Genomic DNA, 17,041 nt, shown 5'->3' with positions numbered 1-17,041 from the left:
TTTGCCCAACTTGTGAAAATGGGGACTTTAAACTAATGCTGATCAATAATAATTTTCCCCTATTTGTTGACCTTTGATACTATGTTTCCATGGACTAATTTTACTGTAAAGGATAGAGATGTTCTACCTATGATATTATGTTCATGAGTAGGCTAACATATGTGTGCTTTGCTCTCTATGGAGAATGCATATTACAGTCATAATTGCCCCCAAATTTTTTGTTTTTTATTGATTGACAATGATAAAAGATACTCTAGCCTAGAAAATAAACTAGATAATAGAATAGAACACATTAGAAAACGATAGAATAGAGTGGAGTATAACACAACATTATTCCTGGAAGACAAAACTTGCTAATATTTTGTGGCTGGGAATATTTTCATCATTACTTAATTCGAACATTAAGGATGTTTTAACGCTTATACCGTAGCCTAACGCCAATGTTTCAGGGCACTCACGCTCCTTTGTTCCTTTCTATTTCACTGTACCTGTACTGCCCCTTTAAGAGAAAACAGTTCAATCTAGGCGTGTTCTCTGCTCCCATTGATTAGATACGAGTCAAACTCGCATCCTGCGGTAAAAGCACAGCGAACACACCTTCTTTTTAGGCTACGGTTATGTATATGTTATTTAAGATAGGCCTGTTGTAGTTGTTTATTTTTTATTTTGATTAATAATGAGACTTATTGAATAGCAACCATCATAAACCAAACCTGTGTGGTGCGCGCGTATGATCAGTATTATCGAGATGGTATGAACGTCACTCGGTCAAGGTCCACTCCCGATGCGAGGACCAAGATTGGATTGCTTTCTTATGGGCCGAGAAAATCTGCCTCCAGCATTTGGATAACATTTAAACAGATTCCATTATTAAAGGGATCATTTGGGAACCTGATTACTGTTCTATTCTATAATGGAAGCCCTCTGGCACTGGAAGGAGGTGGCCACACTGAAAAGAGAACTTTCATTGCCGAAAATATGGATGCATGGATTTTGTGAAAATGTATGACACAAACGACAAGTGATTCATAATCATCTCATTTCAGAGCAATTAACGCGGATTGCTGAAGAAAGATATTCGTTGCATCAGACTGAATGGACTGTAGGCTTATTGATGGCGCTTTACTAGGCTACCAGATTTAAATCAACAAAACTTTTTTATCATAGGCATATTTGTGAGCTTCTGAATCATTTGGAATCGCCCGTTTCAGATTACCATCTCGCGGGTGTTGTGATTCTGCCAGTTACAAGGCAATTGACTTTACCGTATCGTTGTCGTTTTGAAAGGCAAGGAAATATTGCCATTTGGGCTACATACTGTGGCCTTTACACATCATATGTCACTATACTGAGTTGAACGTAATCTGTCAGTATGTCGGCGGTAATGATTGCAAGGAAGGTACGAAAATGGGAAAAGCTCCCGGGGAAAAACACTTTCTGCTGCGATGGACGCGTAATGATGGCCCGGCAGAAAGGCGTCTTCTATCTAACCGTATTTCTCATCGTCGGCACCTGCTCCCTGTTCTTCGCATTCGAGTAAGTATAGTTACATCTCCATTATTCATTTGGGCGATGATCAAACAATATGTAAATAATTAGGGCGTGTTTTCTCAAGAAATCCTGAACATGCACCATCAGTGCAAGTGTCATAAAATGTTTTCTAGGATGAGGTGCAGGGCCTGTACTAGCCTTTTGGGGGCCCTAAACTAGATTTGGTTGACCCCCCCTTTACAAGTGCATTTCCTGCAAGTCTACACATTTTGCCACAGGGAGGGAAGCAGTATTTGCAATTTTATTACACATTTAAAAAATTCAGTTATACAGTTAATTCCCTGCAATTCTACCCATTTTGCCATGACTTATGCCATGCTAATGATATCTGATTGAGAGTGACTAGCAAAATCAATAGAGGCCCCCTGGAGTTCAGGGCCTGGTCGGTATTTGGCCATGATTACTATACATTTCGATAGCTGGCTAGACTAACTTACCAATCCAAAAATTGTTAGCTGACATGGCTAATTGAGTGACTGTCAGTGACTGACATAACATGAGAAAAATTGCTGATGCACAACCAAATTTCCAACTTGCACCTTGTGTATTCTACTATTCTTACTCTCAACAGTAAGTTGAGACCCCGACTGAGTAAAGAGGGAAAAAAAGACAGCTTATGCTTGGAGCCCAGATGAGGCGCTTTTCCTATAGGCCCGAATGTCAGATGCAAATAACCTGTAGTATGCCTAAAATATAGGTTATATTTACACTGTACCAAGTTATGATTGAATAATTTATGATTATTATAATAATTTTATGGGTGCTTATATTTGTCATGTTTCACACGTGTGTATTAATATGCATCTGTGAAATTGATTTGAAAACATTTGCATATCCCAACTCCCCTGAGACACCCTCAGTGAGTCGGGTCACGGCCAGGGCCTGACATTATCAATGGAGACGCTGAAGCAATTAGGATTCAAACTAGCGACATTTAGGTTACTGGCCCAACGCTTGCCTAAAACATCAGACTGTTACCATGGTTAGCCCATGGATATTCAGTCTGAAAGAAGTCTGCCTAAAAAAGACAAGGGTCTCTACAAGCGAGAATGTTGAATAAAATATGTACTTTACCGGTTGTTCATGCTGTTTTGGCGGTAGGAGGTGGAGATACGGTATCCACGGGAAAGTGTTGTTTACCCACATTTTGTTTGTTTTTTGGCTCCAGTAGGTTCTGTCACTTGTATTTTCGATCTCCTGAGGCATTGCACGTGATGCACAATATGTAAACTATAGCCGAATCTAACCAAACCGTTGACCGACACAGTTTCCTCGTAATCAGCTGGGAGTTTTTTTTAATTTTATTTGCCAGCTGACTGCATGGGACAACGTTCAGTTAGGCTCGGCCCTACTGACGGTAGGGTTGAAAACGCTTCCCTGTGGATATTTTGTCAGATTACCTCCGACATAGGGACAAAATCAGCAGACAACAGGTGAAGTAATTTGAAATGAAGTATGTTCAACATTCTGACTTGTAATAGGACTGTTCGGGAAGGCTAAGCCTACATCTTAGAGAGAAGTGTAAGTGTTTTACTCTCAGATTCTAAAAGAGCATATCTAACCACTAGTCTATCAGCTGCTCTCAAGTAATAAGGCATATAAAATATTCAAATATAGATTTTTTGGTGTTTTTTTATAGAGATTTATTTTCTTCACAAAAATTAATGGCTGAGTGATAGCCTATCAGAAGGGAACCATTATTGACTAATATCTAGTCTTGCATATTTAAACATTTTAATTCCCTTACTGGGCTCTTGCTCAAAATTAAGCATTGCCTTTCAGAACATAGGCCTACTGTAGATTTGCCTTTCTTGTACTTCATCAACATAAAGCAAAACTGCCTAACAAAGCTGACCAAAGAGCAATTCGGCCAAATGCCTTGTTTGAGGGCCTGTCTGAATTGTGGGTTTTTGCAGAATTGTCATTATTTAGCTAAAAACGGGGGGCCTCAAGGAAAATTGGGCCGGCATGTCAGAAATAACCAGGCCGGTTTGTTGTTTTGCAATCTCACTGAAACCACAATACATTTTCCTCCATGAAATGTATGGCATGATGGAGATTGCACTGCAGTGGATAGCTGCCATCTTAAGGGCTCCTGACCAATTCTGTTATTTTGCGGGGGTTTTACGCTGATCTTAACTTTTTGTACATAATGTTTCCGCTATCATTTCCTATGACTGAAAACAGCTTCTGGACATCAGAACGGCAATCACTAATCTTGATTTGGATGAAGATTTATACTTCAACGAGTCAGGCAGCTCTGGTTGTTTGCTTACGCCAGACCAAGCCCTCATCCCTGGGACTCTAAAGAGGAAGCGGTGGTGAAAGAGAGGCAAGCGAGGTGGCATTATGATTTGACTACGTTGGCGAGCATCAAGACCACCATTGCCCTCCATTTTGTTGGCGAATGTACAATCACTAGAGAACAAATTGGATGAGCTCTGTTCAAGACTATCCTAACAACGGGACCTGATGAACTGTAATATTCTATGTTTTTATCGAAATCGTGGCTGAACAAGGACTTGTATAATATACACCTCGCTGGCTTTTCCATGCTTCGTCAAGATTGGACAGCAGCTTCGAGTAAGCTTAGAGGGGGAGGGGTGTGTATTTGTTAACACTAGAACCGCAAATGACCACTGTCATTTGATTCTGTAAATAGAAAAAAATCTTCCCCCAAAAAGCTATGTCCTACGCCTTCCATTACTTTTCCTAAATGTTTGTATTTTACACTGCTCATTTGTCAGAATTTTGAAATCACAAATAAAGTATTTACAGCCCTTTTACCAGTTGCAATTAAAAAACTCTCACACCTATTCCCAACTTAATCCGCCGAGACCATGTGCTGTAGGATGTTGATACCCAATCAGGCGCTAATGCGTGTCACTCACTTAATGACAAATGGGTGAATGGGCGAGAATAACTGAATGATGAGGGTGAAGAGGTTGATTTTAATTTAGAAAGACAATAGTGTAATGATGAGTTTGCGTTATGCCTCTTTATCAGCAGCAAACCATTTGACCGCGCGCCTTGTGGATTGATACCATTCTCTTTTACGTTTTACTTTGTGAAAAGAAGCTGTTATGGGACTGTTTGATTTACTATAACTCTCCCTTACAATATATTTGATTAGTAATAAAAGAAAACATGCTACATGTTGCAGTAGGGCTTTAGAATAATGCAAAACGTATCCTTGACTATCCAGTGACGCAAGCTATGCCGGCCCACTGAAGGAATGACGAATTGACGATAATTGTGCAAGTTACTTCACAATTGAATTTTAAATTAGGCCTAACTGAATGATGAGGGTGAAAAGGTTGATTTTAATTTAGAACAACAATAGTGTAATGACGAGTTTGTCTATTTATAAGCGTTGGCAATCATGTTAATAATTTGACCGTGCGCCTTGCAAGTTGATACCATTCTCTTTAACTTTGTAAAAAGCAGCTGTTACAAGACTGTTTTATTTACTGTAACTCTATTACTAATAAAAATGTATTGTAAGGGAAACGAAAACATGCTATGTGTTGCCGTAGGCCTTTAAGATAATGCAAAATATACCTTTGACTCTATCCATGATGATGAGCGGGGAACAAACGATTCCAGTCAACTTGCACAGCCGGCCCATAAAACTATACCGAATCTAATTTCACACGATTTAGCCTATAGACAAGATGACATTGACAATCTGAGTGACAGTATTAACCCTATCAGTTGTCAAATTATACATGAAGAGATGGGTGCATCTTGTAATTGACAGATGCAAGGAAAGGAGCATCACTTTATCAAATCCTCCTTCAGAGTCACATGCAGGTAAAACATTTAGATTTCTATATAGTATCAGAAATAGCATATTCTGCAGTTTCCATGACACTTACCTTTGTAAAAAAAAAAAATATATATATATCTCCTCGAGGTGCAGCTTTATTTCCAAATTTCAAGAATATCTGTGCTTCCATGCATTCAGCACATGATCACTCGCACGGCAGCATTGCTCTGGCTACTAAGCAAAAACTAGTAACATAATACACTTAGAATTCAAATATTTTGTTCTGTCATCAATGGATGAATGTACGATTTAGAAACTGATAATGGTGCGTGTGACTTCAAAGAACTGAATGATGAAGAGGGTGATTTGAATTTGATTGATCTGAATAATGAGGGTGAAAAGGATGATTGAATTTAGAACAATAGTGTAATGATGATGAATTGTGGGTGTTTTTTGTGGTCTATTTTATTATGAAAGACTGGAAATGGTAAATGTTTCGGAGAGTCAAATCAGACACTGAGTACAACCATACAGTGTGTGTAGTTCACAATGCCACGCGACCGCTCGCGAGGGACCGCGCCACGCGACCGCTCGCGAGGGACCGCGCCACGCGACCGCTCGCGAGGGACCGCGCCACGCGACACCTGTGGCAGGTGCACACAAAACAAGGCCCATGAAAACTGTGTGCAGTGCAACCAATTTTGTTTGTGGGGCTTGCTCACACGAAGCCCAGAAGTTGTGTGCTGACTGTGGAGCATGAAGACGAGATTGATTAATGCGTATAAGGGCACAATACAGTGTCGGATACAGTTGACTGTTTTTATATCTTGTAATTAATATTTTTCCACATTTATTTATGCAATTCATCTTTTTAATAATAATAATAATTACAGTTATTTTCGCTTGTGCACCTGGCTGGTTATATTATCTTTTCATTTCTACTTTGTCAAAAGAAGCTGTAACTGGACTTTATGAATTACTATAACTCGATTACTAATCGACTATAGAAATAAAGTTGATCAAATGGATTATACTGTAATGTTTTTTTTTTATTGTAAGGGAAATGAAAATAGGCAATAGGCCTATTTATTTTTTTCTCTGACTTTGTAGAATTATACAGAACATATACTTGACTCGAATTGATATATTTCCACTATTTATTCATGCAATTTATCCTTTACAATAGTTTATGCAATATTTATCAAGTGTTGGTACTCATCTTTGTGCACCTTGTGGGTTGATATGCATCTGATGCATATGCTAAATAAAGGGGACTTCCGGCAATGTTCTCTAGTAGGTACTTATAGGCTGAAAGGCCAGGGGGTTCTAGTGTTAACAGCTAATGTTAAGAAAGTATTGAGTTTTTGCTAGCCTGAGTTAGAATACTTCATGAAAAGCTGCCGACCATAATATTTACCAAGATACTTTATCACGATGCTGTAGATAAACCTTTTGCCCCCTTTCAGATTTTTCTCTCTTTTGCATAGTTTTGGTATTGAATGTTATCAGATCTTCAACCAAAACCTAATATTAAAGGGAACTGGAGTTCAAAACAATTTATAGTTATTTAATTAACGAAGTTGTGCAACACTGAATTCCCCTGTGTGAAAAAAAAAGTCATTGCCCCCTTACATTCAATAACTGGTTGTGCCACCTTTAGCTGCAATGACTGCAACCGAATGCTTCCTGTAGTTTATCAGTCTCTCACATCGCTGTGGAGGGATTTTGGCCCACTCTTGCATGCAGAACTGCTTTAACTCAGCGACATTTGTGGGTTTTCAAGCATGAACTGCTCGTTTCAAGTCCTGCCACAACATCTCTATTGGGATTAGGTCTGGACTTTGACTAGGCCATTCAAAAACTTCAAATTTGTTGCTTATTAGAAATGTTCATGTAGACTTGATTGTGTGTGTTGGATCATTGTCTTGCTGCATGACCCAGCTGCGCTTCAGCTCACAGATGGATGGCCTGACGTTCTCCTGTAGAATTCTCTAATGCAGAGCAGAATTCATGGTTCCTTCTATTAAGGCAAATCGTCCAGGTCCTGAGGCAGAAAAGCATCCCCAAACCATCAATGCTGACACCACAATTTTTGACCGTTGCTATGAGGTTCTTACTGTGAAATGCAGTGTTTGGTTTTTGCCAGGCATACTAGGACCCATGTCATCCAAAAAGTTGAATCAAGTTTTCCAAAAGTTACCTGGATGATCATCAAGACTCTTGGAAGAATGTCCTATGAAAATATGATTCAAAAATACGACCCATCCACATTGACGGGTCTGTAGTGGAGCAGGTCAAGAGCTTCAAGTTCCTCTGTGTCCACATCACTAAGGAATAAACATGGTCCACACACACCAACACAGTCGTGAATAAGGCACTGCAATGTATCTTCCCTCTCAGGAGGCCAAGAAGATTTGGCATGGGCCTTCAGATCCTCAACGTTCTACAGCTGCATCATTGAGAGCATCTTGACTGGCTGCATCACTGTTTGGTATGGCAACTGCTTGACATTCAACCGCAAGGTAGTGCGTACAGCCCAGTCCTTCACTGGGGCAGGCTCCCTGCCACCCAGGACCTCTATACCAGGCGGTGTCAGAGGAAGGCCCTAGAAATTCAGACTACAGCCACCCAAGTCACACACTGTTCTCTCTGCTACCGCATTGCAAGCAGTACCGATGCATCATGTCAGGAACCAACAGGACCCTGAACAGCTTCTACCCCCAAGCCATAAGACTACTAAATAGTTAAAGATACAATATTCAGAAATTGCTCTGCCATTTCCTGGTTGCAAAAATTTGAATAATTTACCTAATTTCCATTTGTAACAAAACAAGCAAGAGAAGCCTTCTTAAATACATTTTCAATAACCCAAATTATTTTATTTTCATCTGTTTGAAGCTGGTGTACAAAAGTAAATGATGCAGAAACGAAACTGAAGGGATGCGTAGGAATAGTGCGCATAGAACAGATGTACCGCTTCTTAGACTTGCTTTCAATGAGAATGACATCTGTAATTCATATTTCTGTCAAATTTGAATTTGGTCAGGTTGACCAAAAAGCTACATATTGCAGCTTTACTAAATAGCTACCCAGAGTGTCTGCATTGACCCTCTTTGCTCTAACTCTTTTGACTCATCACATATGCTGCTGCTACTATCAATCCTGTTGCATACTCACTTTACCCCTACCTATATTAGGGCCAGGACGATACCAATATCAAGGTACTCGTTAGTATCGTGGCAAAGAAAGAGAACGTGAAGCGGAATTAACTGCTTTAGGAAAACAGCCCTAATGTTGGAAACAAAAATCGTAATGTTGTCATCGAGTCACATTTATTTTCCAAGCTATAACACACTGTTAGATAAATCAGGTTTTTAAAGGACCGAAGAGTTTTCTGATTCATGTTTTCATTTTTGCCATGGAAAAAATATTGCGATATAAAAAAACATTGCGATATGTGACCGACCAGCTCAAATAGGTCTTATGTAGCAAAATTTAAAATGTAGTTTTTACATTGGATAGAAGTAGAGACTCAGAGCTACAAAATGGTATATCATACACTATCATTTTGCTACATTTTGCTTTTAAAGTTGATAAACTTGTAAACTCACTTTTGAGAAAATGGCCTTTGAATGTTTTGGTACTACTACTGGAGAGTATGATAGAAAAATTATGTATTCTCCTTATTTGTTGGACATGTAACAGTTATTTACTTAACAAACAGTAAGATATTTCTGTCCCGCTAATGCTGTGTTTTATGGTCTCCACTCTAGCACCCTGCAGCTAATCTGGGTGTTTGGTTTTACAAGACATAGCTTGAGCTGACAATGACTTGGTGATTTAAAAGCTGGCATTCCATAGACAAGGTGTGTGTGTGTGTGTGTGTGTGTGTGACCCGAGATAGCCTGGAAGAGTTTAGAACAATGCCTCATTGTCTCATCTTCCTGGGAAACTTAGCCGGGTTGGGGGTAAAACACCAATCTGTGTAGATCACCAAGGTGGCTTATGGGAGATGGAACCATTGTGACTAAGCATTTTTAGGTCCTATATAATATCATTTTTTTTCAGTTACTCTTAGTCCAGCTGTCAAGACTGTTGGGCTGACGGTTTCATTATTGCAATAATTAATCGATATTAAATACATTTGATTGTTTGAAGAAATTCTCTCTCAGTACAGCATTTCCATGACAAGAGCCCTTTGTCTACATCCATTCAGCGCCGTTCACTCCCTCTTAAGCTTTAGCCCCATCTATTTAAGGGTTGACCTGAGCGTTCTGTACTAACAGCAGTCAAGCAGCCCTGTAAAGACCTTTATTATACACAGATCCAAAATAGCTATTGATAACAAATGTGTATTTTGAGGTTGTAACCGAGACTCTTGACCATTTATTTTGGGACTGTTCTTATGTCAGAAGATTGGAGTGAGTTATATTTTATTTAAAAATAAACTACTATTAATCTTAATTTGAAAGACTGTTTTATTTTGATCCACATTATATGGACCTTATTTAACTTTCATTGTTTATTTTTCATGGCAGAACCTTTACCAATAAAATAAAGTGGGCGGAGAACAAACCCCTCTACATTGTTTGAGAGAATTTAAATATAATTTAGAAATGATCAGTATATGTAAAAACAAAAAAGCAATACGTACCATAACTTTTTGACAAAATATATCTCTATGTAATACTGTTAGGTTTATGTATTTTTGTTTTTATATTTTTGTTCATAATTAAAATTTAAAAAAAGCAGTCGGGCACCTAAGCAAACTTGCTAGCTTCTTCCAGACACAAATGGGAGAACAGCTCACTGAACATTACTCACTCTAGCAGAGCTGGTTAGGCTGTTATGTTATCCAGAGCGTTGGTGACTGCAACTGTGCTGTCAGATTGCCTGTTCGTAAATTCAGAGCGTTTCGCTCTCAAAGTGTTCAACCGTACACTGGAAGCTCTGGCCGCAAAGTAGGGTTGATCTGAGCGTTCTGACCTCGCAACGGCAGTCAAGCACCCAAGCTAACATTGGCTAGTTTGCTAGCTACTTCTGGACACGTAGTGAGAGAACACCCCACTGACCATTTTACTCACCCTAGCAGAGCTGGTTAGGCTGTTTTTATGTTATCCAGAGAGTTGGTGACTAACTGTGCTGCTGGCAACAATTTAATTACGCTTTTTTTGTTGACGTTTACTGGCACCGGCCATATTCAACGGGCGTTGAGCGTTCGTAAATTCATCAGTTATTCTGCGCTCTAGCACACTCAGACGAGAGTCTTTTGTTAAGACATGTAGCTGGCTAGGTAAACACTAACCATAATCCTATGACGTTACTACCCTGCTTGAATCTGCAGTTAGCTAACCAACCAGGTTCAATGTTAGCTAGCTAACATTAGGCTATAACTAGTCAAGCAAATGGGTCTGAGAGACAAGAAATAAGATCATACTCAACGTTAGCTGGTGAAACAGCTAGCTAGCTAACAGTACACTTTTACTTTAACCTCTCTGGGCCAGTGGGACGCTTGCGTCCCACCTACTCAACAGCCAGTGTAATCCCGTGGCGCGATATTCAAATACCTTTAGAAATGCTATTACTTCAATTTCTCAAACATATGACTATTTTACACCATTTTAAAGACAAGACTCTCGTTAATCTAACCACACTGTCCGATTTCAAAAAGGTTTTACAACGAAAGCAAAACATTAGATTATGTCAGCAGAGTACCCAGCCAGAAATAATCAGACACCCATTTTTCAAGCTAGCATATAATGTCACATAAACCCAAACCACAGCTAAATGCAGCACTAACCTTTGATCTTCATCAGATGACAATCCTAGGACATTATGTTATACAATACATGCATGTTTTGTTCAATCAAGTTCATATTTATATCAAAAACCAGCTTTTTACATTAGCATGTGACTAGCATTCCCACCGAACACTTCCGGTGAATTTACTAAATTACTCACGATAAACGTTCACAAAAAACATAACAATTATTTTAAGAATTATAGATACAGAACTCCTTTATGCACTCGCTATGTCCGATTTTAAAATAGCTTTTCGGTGAAAGCACATTTTGCAATATTCTGAGTAGATAGCCCGGCCATCACAGGCTAGCTATTTTGACACCCACCAAGTGTGGTACTCACCAAACTCCGATTTACTATTAGAAAAGTTTGATTACCTTTGCTGTTCTTTGTCAGAATGCACTCCCAGGACTTCTACTTCAATAACAAATGTTGGTTTGGTTCCAAATAATCCATAGTTATATCCAAATAGCGGCGTTTTGTTCGTGCGTGCAAGACACTATCCGAAGGGTAAAGAAGGGTGATGCGCCCTTCTTTTCCCATAAAAAGAAATAGATACATGTCATTAACTAGAGCATCTCCGTGCTCTGTAACCATTACAATTAGAGGGGGTAAACCACAGACATGTTTAAAAGTTTGTTACATTTCGTGACAAAAAGTTTGTTGCGTTTCGTGACAAAAAATTTCAAAATATTCCATTACTGTACTTCGAAGCATGTCAAACGCTGTTTAAAATCAATTTTTATGCGATTTTTCTTGTAAAAAAGCGATAATATTCCGACCGGGAGTCGTTCAAAGAGAGAGAAAGTAAACATGGTGTTGACTCGTGCACGCGCCTCCAGTCTCATTGTCCTCAGATCGACCACTATCCAAATGCGCTAATGTTTTTCAGCCATGGCCTGCAAAGCCACCATTCATCGTTCTGGCGCCTTCTGAGAGCCTATGGGAGCGTTAGAAAATGTCACATTATGCCAGAGATCCCCTGTTTTGGTTAGAGATGATCAAGAAGGCCATGAAATGGTCAGAGAGAGCGCTTCCCGTTTGGAATCTTCTCAGGTTTTGGCCTGCCAAATGAGTTCTGTTATACTCAGACACCATTCAAACAGTTTTAGAAACTTTAGGGTGTTTTCTATCCAAATCAAACAATTATATGCATATTCTAGTTACTGGGCAGGAGTAGTAACCAGATTAAATCGGGTACGTTTTTTATCCGGCCGTGCAAATACTGCCCCCTATCCCCAACAGGTTAAAATTGAAACTTTCTTTCAAAGTTGGAAATGTATAATATATGAAAATGTAGCTAGTTAGACTATCTTACACATATACATCATCGATGGATGCGTCTCCTGTCAGATGCCATGGTTTCCCTTAGTTTGAAGATGTAATCCAGAGACGGGTGGTTTCTCCATCTCCTTAGCTATCATACTAGAAATCCATTGATTTCAGAACTCGGTCCTCCAGAAAGTGGAGAGCATACACGTAACGTTAGCTAGCTAACAGAACACTTTAACTTGACATTTAGGCTTATGCAGTTAAAAAAAAGCTGCAGTAGAGAGGATTACCTAGACATACTAACTCAAATAGACAGAAACCTTCTATATGGCTGACCAATTTGAACTCCTCTTGGCATGTCCAGCCCACTCATTATCTCAACCAATCATGGCTAGCGGGAAGGTTGCTGTCTTTTTATGTGGCTAAACCAACTAGGCTCGCAACTTAAGTTTTTTTTATTTGTATTTACAGATGGCATAGCAGTTTGTTATTAAGGCACATGAAAGTACACATATTCGAGAAGGCATTTCTGCCAAAATATGCATTTTGATAAGAACAAAAAAAGTTTACGTTCAAATGGCTCTACTGCGAAGTAATGATGGCTCTCCTGTGACATACGCCTAGTTTACTGAAACGGGTCACATATTTTCCTGCCCCTAACCTATATGTATAGTGCCTTCGGAAAGTATTCAGACCCCTTGAACTTTTCCCACGTTTTGTTAAGTTACAACCTTATTCTGAACATGCCGCTTTCAAGCAGTGGGACTCTAACCCGGAAGCTTTTAAGAAATCCCGCCATGCAAACAGGCAAAGCATCAATACAGGACTAAGATCGAATCGTACTACACCGGCTCCGACGCTCGTCGGATGTGACAGGGCTTGAAAACTATTACAGACTACAAAGGGAAGCACAGCCAAAAGCTGCCCAGTGACACAAGCCCACCAGCTTCTATGCTTGCTTCCAGGAAAATAACACTGAAACATGCATGAGAGCATCAGCTGTTCCGGACGACTGTGTGATCACGCTCTCCGCAGCCAATGTGAGTAAGACCTTTAAACAGGTCAACATTCACAAGGCCGCAGGGCCAGACGGATTACCAGGACGTGTACTCCGAACATGCACTGCCCAACCGGCAAGTGTCTTCACTGACATTTTCAACCTCTCCCTGTACGAGTCTGTAATACCAACATGTTTCGAGCAGACCACCATAGGCCCTGTGCCCAAGAACACTAAGGCAACCTGCCTAAATGACTACCGACTCATAGCACTCACTTCTGTAGCCATGAAGTGCTTTGAAAGGTTGGTCATGGCTCATATCAACACCATTATCCCAGAAACCCTAGACACACTCCAATTTGCATACCGCCCCAACAGATCCAAAGATGATGCAATCTCTATTACACTCCACACTGCCCTTTCACACCTGGACAAAAGGAACACGAATGCTGGTCATTGACTACAGCTCAGCGTTCAACACCATAGTGCCCTCAAAGCTCATTACAAAGCTAAGAACCTTGGGACTAAACCCCTCCCTCTGCAACTGGATCCTGGACTTCCTGACGGGCTACCCCCAGGTGTTAAAGGCAGCCACGCTGATCCTCAACATGGGGGCCCCTCAGGTGTGCGTGCTCAGCCCCCTCCTGTACTCCCTGTTCACTCATGACTGCAAAGCCAGGCACGACTCTAACACCAAGTTTGCCGATGACAACAGTGGTAGGCCTGATCACTGACAATGATGGCAGCCTATAGGGAGGAGGTCAGAGACCTGACCATGTGGAGGACAACAACCTCTCCCTCAATGTGATCAAGACAAAGGAGATGATTGTGGACTACAGGAAAAGGACGACCGAGCACGTCCCCTTTCTCATCGACAGGACTGTAGTGGAGCAGGTTGAGAGCTTCAAGTTCCTTGGCGTCCACATGACCAACAAACTACCATGGTCCAAGCACACCAAGACAGTCGTGAAGAGGGCACGACAAAACCTGTTCCCCCTCAGGAGAGTGAAAAGATTTGGCATGGGTCCTCATATCCTCCAAAAGTTCTACAGCTGCACCATCGAGAGCATCCTGACGGGTTGCATCACTGCCTGGTATGGCAACTGCTCGGCCTCCGACCACAAGGCACTACAGAGGGTAGTGCGTACGGCCCAGTACATCAAGCCAAGCTTCCTGCCATCCAGGACCACTATACCAGGCGGTGTCAGAGGAAGGCCCTAAAAATTGTCAGACTCCAACCACCCTAGTCATAGACTGTTCTCTCTGCTACCGCACGGCAAGCGGTACCGGAGCGCCAAGTCTAGGTCCAAGAGGCTTGTTAACAGCTTCTACCACCAAGCCATAAGACTCCTGAACATCTAATCAAACCCAGACTATTTGCATCCCCCCCCCCTCGACTCTGCTGCTACTCTTTATCTATACATAGTCACTTAAACTCTACCTACATTTACAGTTGAAGTCGGAAGTTTACATACACCTTAGCCAAATACGTTTAAACTCAGTTTTTCACAATTCCTGACATTTTATCCAAGTAAGAATTCCCTGTCTTAGGTCAGTTAGGATTGCAACTTTTTTTTAAGAATGTGAAATGTCAGAATAATAGTAGAGTGATTTTATTTCAGCTTTTATTTCTTTCATCACATTCCCAGTGGGTCAGAAGTTTACATGCACTCAATTAGTACTTGGTAGCATTGCCTTTAAATTGTCTAACTTGGGTCAAGCGTTTCAGGTAGCCTTCCACAAGCTTCCCACAGTATGTTGGGTGAATCCTGGCCCATTCCCCCTGACAGAGCTAGTGTAACTGAGTCAGATTTGTTGACCTCCTTGCTTGCACACACTTTTTCAGTTCTGTCCACACATTTTCTATGGGATTGAGGTCAGGGCATTGTGATGGCCACTCCAATACCTTGACTTTGTTGTCCTTAAGCCATTTTGCCACAACTTTGGAAGTATGCTTAGGGTCATTGTCCATTTGGAAGACCCATTTGCGACCAAGCTTTAACTTCCTGACTGATGTCTTGAGATGTTGCTTCAATATATCTACATAATTGTCCTGCCTCATGATGCCATCTATTTTCTGAAGTGCACCAGTCCCTCCTGCAGCAAAGCACCCCCACAACATGATGCTGCCACCCCCATGCGTCACGGTTGGGATGGTGTTCTTTGGCTTGCAAGCCTCCCCCTTTTTCCTCCAAACATAACGATGGTCATTATGGCCAAACAGTTCTATTTTTGTTTCATCAGACCAGGGGACATTTCTCCAAAAATTACGATCTTTATCCCCTTTTTTTATGGCGGTTTTGGGGCAGTGGCTTCTTTCTTGCTGAGCAGCCTTTCAGGTTATGTCGATATAGGACTGGTTTTACTGTGGATATAGATACTTGTGTACCTGTTTCCTCCAGCATTTTCACAAGGTCCTTTGCTGTTGTTCTGGGATTGATTTGTACTTTTCGCACCAAAGTACGTTCATCTCTAGGAGACAAAATGCTTCTCCTTCCTGAGCAGTATGACGGCTCCATGGTCCCATGGTGTTTATACTTGCGTACTATTGTTTATACAGATGAACATGGTACCTTCAGGCATTTGGAAATTGCTCCCAAGGATGAATTAGACTTGTGGAGGTCTACAATTGTTTTTCTGAGGTCTTGGCTGAGTTCTTTTGATTTTCCAATGATGTCAAGCAATGAGGCACTGAGTTTGAAGGTAGGCCTTGTGATACAGTGAAATTATATGTGAAATAATCTGTCTGTAAATAATTGGTGCAAAAATTACTTGTGTCATGCACACAGATGTCCTAACCAACTTGCCAAAACTATAGTTTGTTAACAAGAAATTGTGGAGTGGTTGAAAAACGAGTTTTAATGACTCAAACTTAAGTGTATGTAAACTTCCTACTTCAGCTGTTCATATTACCTCAATTACCTCGACACCAGTGCCTCCGCACATTGACTCTGTACTGGTACAGAGCCTCACTATTGTTATTTTACTGCTGCTCCTTAATTATTTGTTACTTTTATCTTTTTGGGGGGGTATTTTCTTAACTGCATTGTTGGTTAAGGGCTTGTGAGTAAGCATTACTGCATTACGGAGCATGTGACAAATATAATTTGATTTGATTATTCTAAAATTGTTTAAAGATTTTTTTTTTACCCCATAATGACGAAGCGAAAACAGGTTTAAAAAAACAAACAAAAACAGATACCTTATTTACATAAGTATTCAAACCCTTTGCTATGAGACTCGAAATTGAGCTCAGTTGCATCCTGTTTCCATTAAGCATCATTGATGTTTCTACAACTTGATTGGAGTCCACCTGTGGTAAATTCGATTGATTAGACATGATTTGGAAAGGCGAACACCTGTGTCAGAGCTACGGTGAAGCATGGTGGTGGCAGCATCGTGCTGTGGGGATGTTTTTCAGTGGCAGGTACTAGGAGACTAGCCGGGATCGAGGCAAAAATGAACGGAGCAAAGTACAGCGAGCTCGTTGATGAAAACCTGCTCAGGACCTCAGACGGGGGCGACGGTTTTAGAATAAGGCTGTAACGTAACAAAATGTGGAAAAAGTTTGTCTGAATACTGTACATATCTACCTCAATTACCTCGTACCCCTGCACAGCGACTCTGTACTGGTACCCCGTGTATATAGC

General features: G+C 40.7%; 1 protein-coding gene across 1 annotated transcript in view; it reads left to right on the top strand.

The window, feature by feature from the left end:
• Window positions 1–548: 548 nt before the first annotated feature.
• The window catches only part of zdhhc9 (zDHHC palmitoyltransferase 9), a 55,340-nt gene continuing 38,847 nt past the window's right edge, over window positions 549–17,041 (top strand). The window contains exon 1 of the mRNA XM_029770672.1: window positions 549–1,536. Within this exon, the coding sequence (XP_029626532.1) occupies window positions 1,373–1,536 (164 nt within the window). The 5' untranslated portion in view covers window positions 549–1,372. The remainder of the gene's footprint in view (window positions 1,537–17,041) is intronic.

This window comes from Salmo trutta, chromosome 13, assembly GCF_901001165.1.
Source record: "Salmo trutta chromosome 13, fSalTru1.1, whole genome shotgun sequence".
Taxonomy (NCBI): Eukaryota; Metazoa; Chordata; class Actinopteri; order Salmoniformes; family Salmonidae; genus Salmo; species Salmo trutta.
Note: the sequence above shows the minus strand (reverse complement) of the source record. Positions and strands in the feature narration are given on the sequence as shown.